Genomic DNA, 3475 nt, shown 5'->3' on the forward strand with positions numbered 1-3475 from the left:
AAATAAATACATATCCAAAAATATATTGAACAATTCACTATCTTATTATCATATGTTGTAAAGTGGAAAATTTTCAAAAAACCCTAAAATATGATAATATATTATTATTATTGTTTGTATATATTTTTATATTAAATATATATTTTATATATAAATATACAAACAGACTCCTTGCAGACAAATATCCACTCACATCTCAGGTCCCAAAAATAAAAAGAGGTTTAATCCAACTCCCACCCCCTTGTCCATCCCCAATTTTTTGTAGAATATAATCCGGTATGGAATATAGATCCTATAAAAATTTTTGATATCCCTATTGTGCCACCATTGTCATTCAGGAGTTTCCGGATCACTTGTTTTTAGACCTGCCTCATAAGGGTTTCTATTTAACGAATTTGACCATCGGTGTAACGTTTTTATCACATCTAATTTCTTGGCGAAGGATTGGCTGAATTCGTTGGATAACACTTGTCTAACTTTGGAGCAAAAAAGGGTTTTAACGTGGTGATCTTTAAGGCTATGTGGAAGATTTCATCGCTTTCAAAACACTTTCCTATTTCCTACAACTAAGTCTAAAAAGAAACATTATTTGATGATATATTCTCTCACTTGCATTTTTAGTTCACCAAGATTTTGTCCAACAAAATCTACTGGAGTGGTATGATTAAAGACCCAACTTTGATTGTATGATTTTTTTTTTTTTTTTTTTTTTCTAGATTCTTATTAATTAACAAAATAAAATATTCCTGCTAATTGTTTCTTTTTTGGGTATGAAGTGTGAATTCTAGCGAGAATAGGGACCATAAACGTAAGTAAACCTTTTATTAAAGAAAGTCACAACAGTAATAAGGGACCGTTGCATGATGTTGAAGGTGACCCCTCATTTATATCTTCTCATCTGTCTTCATTCATTGCCTTTCCTTCCCCCCTTCCCTTTAAATCTCCCACCACCTCCCCTCCTTCTTCATTACCTCAATCCGCCATTGTAGCTACACCCTTTCTCTCTTTCTCTCTCCCTATAAACCTTAAAAAATGCCACCAGTCTTGCCGGATTTCTCCTCCTCCGTGAAGCTGAAATACGTGAAGCTGGGCTACCAGTACCTTGTTAACCACATCCTTACATTCATACTAATCCCCATCATCGCAGCCGTCGCCCTGGAAATCCTCCGCCTCGGACCAGATGAGATCATAACCACCGTAAAATCCCTCCGTCTTGATCTTGTTCAAACACTATGCTCTGTGTTTCTTTTACTCTTCATCTCCACCGTCTACTTCATGTCAAAACCTCGACCCATTTACCTCGTCGACTATACATGCTACAAAGCTCCGATCACGTGCCGTGTCCCCTTCTCCACTTTCATGGAACATTCAAGGTTGATCCTCAAGGATAACCCTAAGAGTGTTGAGTTCCAGATGAGGATTCTTGAACGTTCTGGATTAGGTGAAGAGACGAGTTTGCCGCCGGCGATTCATTACATCCCACCGACTCCAAACATGGAGGCCGCTAGGGGTGAGGCTGAACTCGTGATTTTCTCCGCCATTGATTCTTTGTTTGCGAAGACAGGATTGAAACCGAAAGACATAGATATTCTTATAGTCAACTGTAGCTTGTTTTCTCCGACGCCGTCGTTGTCGGCGATGGTGGTGAATAAGTATAAGTTGAGGAGTAACATCAAGAGCTATAACTTGTCCGGTATGGGATGTAGTGCAGGATTAATCTCCATAGATTTAGCTAGGGATTTGCTTCAGGTTCTTCCGAATTGTAACGCTATGGTAATTAGCACTGAGATTATTACTCCAAATTATTATCAAGGAAACGAACGAGCGATGCTCCTTCCTAACTGCCTTTTCCGGATGGGCGCCGCCGCGCTTTTGTTATCCAATAAACGCCGTGACCGGAGTCGTTCAAAGTACAAGCTCGTTCATGTCGTCAGAACCCACAAAGGTTCCGACGACAGAGCGTACAAATGCGTATACGAACAAGAAGATCCTCAAGGACTCGTCGGAATCAACTTGTCAAAAGATCTCATGGTGATCGCCGCCGAAGCTCTGAAATCCAACATCACAACCATCGGTCCTTTAGTCTTACCAGCATCTGAACAGCTTCTCTTTCTTTTCACTCTCATCGGCCGGAAAATCTTCAACCCGAAATGGAAACCCTACATTCCAGATTTCAAACTAGCATTCGAGCACTTCTGTATACACGCCGGCGGGAGGGCGGTGATAGATGAGTTGCAGAAGAACCTCCAGTTGTCGGCGGAGCATGTGGAAGCTTCAAGAATGACTTTGCACCGGTTTGGAAACACGTCGTCGTCGTCGCTGTGGTATGAGTTGAGTTACATCGAATCAAAAGGGAGGATGAAGAAAGGTGATAGGGTTTGGCAGATAGCGTTTGGAAGTGGTTTTAAGTGTAACAGCGCCGTGTGGAAGTGTAACCGGAACATAAAAACACCGACCGGCGGACCATGGGAAGATTGCATTGATCGGTACCCTGTGGACATCCCGGAGATCGTGAAGCTGTGATTGTGCATTTACGGTATTAGAAAAAAACATTAATAAAACACAATTGTTGTTTTTTGTTTCTTTCATCTTTTTTTTTTTTACGGCTAATATTCTATCTTTATTTTTAAATGTTTACTCAGAATTAAAAATTCTGTAATTGTAAAACATGATTTGATTTGATGTACTATATAATTTTATAATATAAACGCAAAAATATATTGTGTGTCATGATATTACAAAAAATAGTTTGTAATTGATGTGTATTAAACGATATATATGTGCATACATTTTGCACATATTTGATGTGTATTAAAATATATATGCACATATTTCGCATTAAGAAAATGATGATTTAATTGCGCTCATCTACATAACTTAATGTTTTACTTTTGATAAATATAATTTATATAAGTTATGATAAAGAACTCATTATGTCATAGCCGCATTTATTCATTTGTGTTGCGTAAAATATGTTTTAATTAAAAGTGTTTGTATAAAAATGTGATGCGTACGTTTACATAAGTTATAAATAAAAACATAAAAGAATAGCATTGATAAAACTTAATACATCAGTTTAAATTACTCCTTCAACTTAATAGTAATATTCCTAAAACGTATTAAATAAATAGTTCAAACCAAACAATTTCTTAAAGTTTGTATTCAATAATAACAGGACTTCGAATTAGGTTGTATTTTTTCCTACTAATACTGCATAACCAAGCTATATTATTAAATTTTCATATTCCATATTGGTCCGATAATAGTATAAATCATTCAATATATATATATATATATATATATATATATATATATATATATATATATATATATATATATATATATATATATATATATATATATATATATATATATATAACACGTATGCATCATGTATTTATGTAGGTATGTGTGTTTAAATATCAAGAAAACGTATTACAAAGTTGACAACAAGAAACCTAGTTAGGTTTCTATG

The 3475-nt window shown here is 35.8% G+C and overlaps 1 protein-coding gene across 1 annotated transcript; it reads left to right on the forward strand.

Moving 5' to 3' along the window:
* The first annotated feature begins 947 nt into the window (after window positions 1-947).
* LOC145036937 (3-ketoacyl-CoA synthase 6) lies at window positions 948-2730 on the forward strand. Its single transcript, XM_078985466.1, has one exon. It carries the CDS (start codon window positions 1033-1035, stop codon window positions 2521-2523), a length of 1491 nt encoding a protein of 496 aa, XP_078841592.1. The 5' UTR covers window positions 948-1032; the 3' UTR covers window positions 2524-2730.
* Window positions 2731-3475: the final 745 nt, after the last annotated feature.

Source organism: Lactuca saligna, chromosome 3, assembly GCF_052625555.1.
Source record: "Lactuca saligna cultivar CGN05327 chromosome 3, ASM5262555v1, whole genome shotgun sequence".
NCBI lineage: Eukaryota > Viridiplantae > Streptophyta > Magnoliopsida > Asterales > Asteraceae > Lactuca > Lactuca saligna.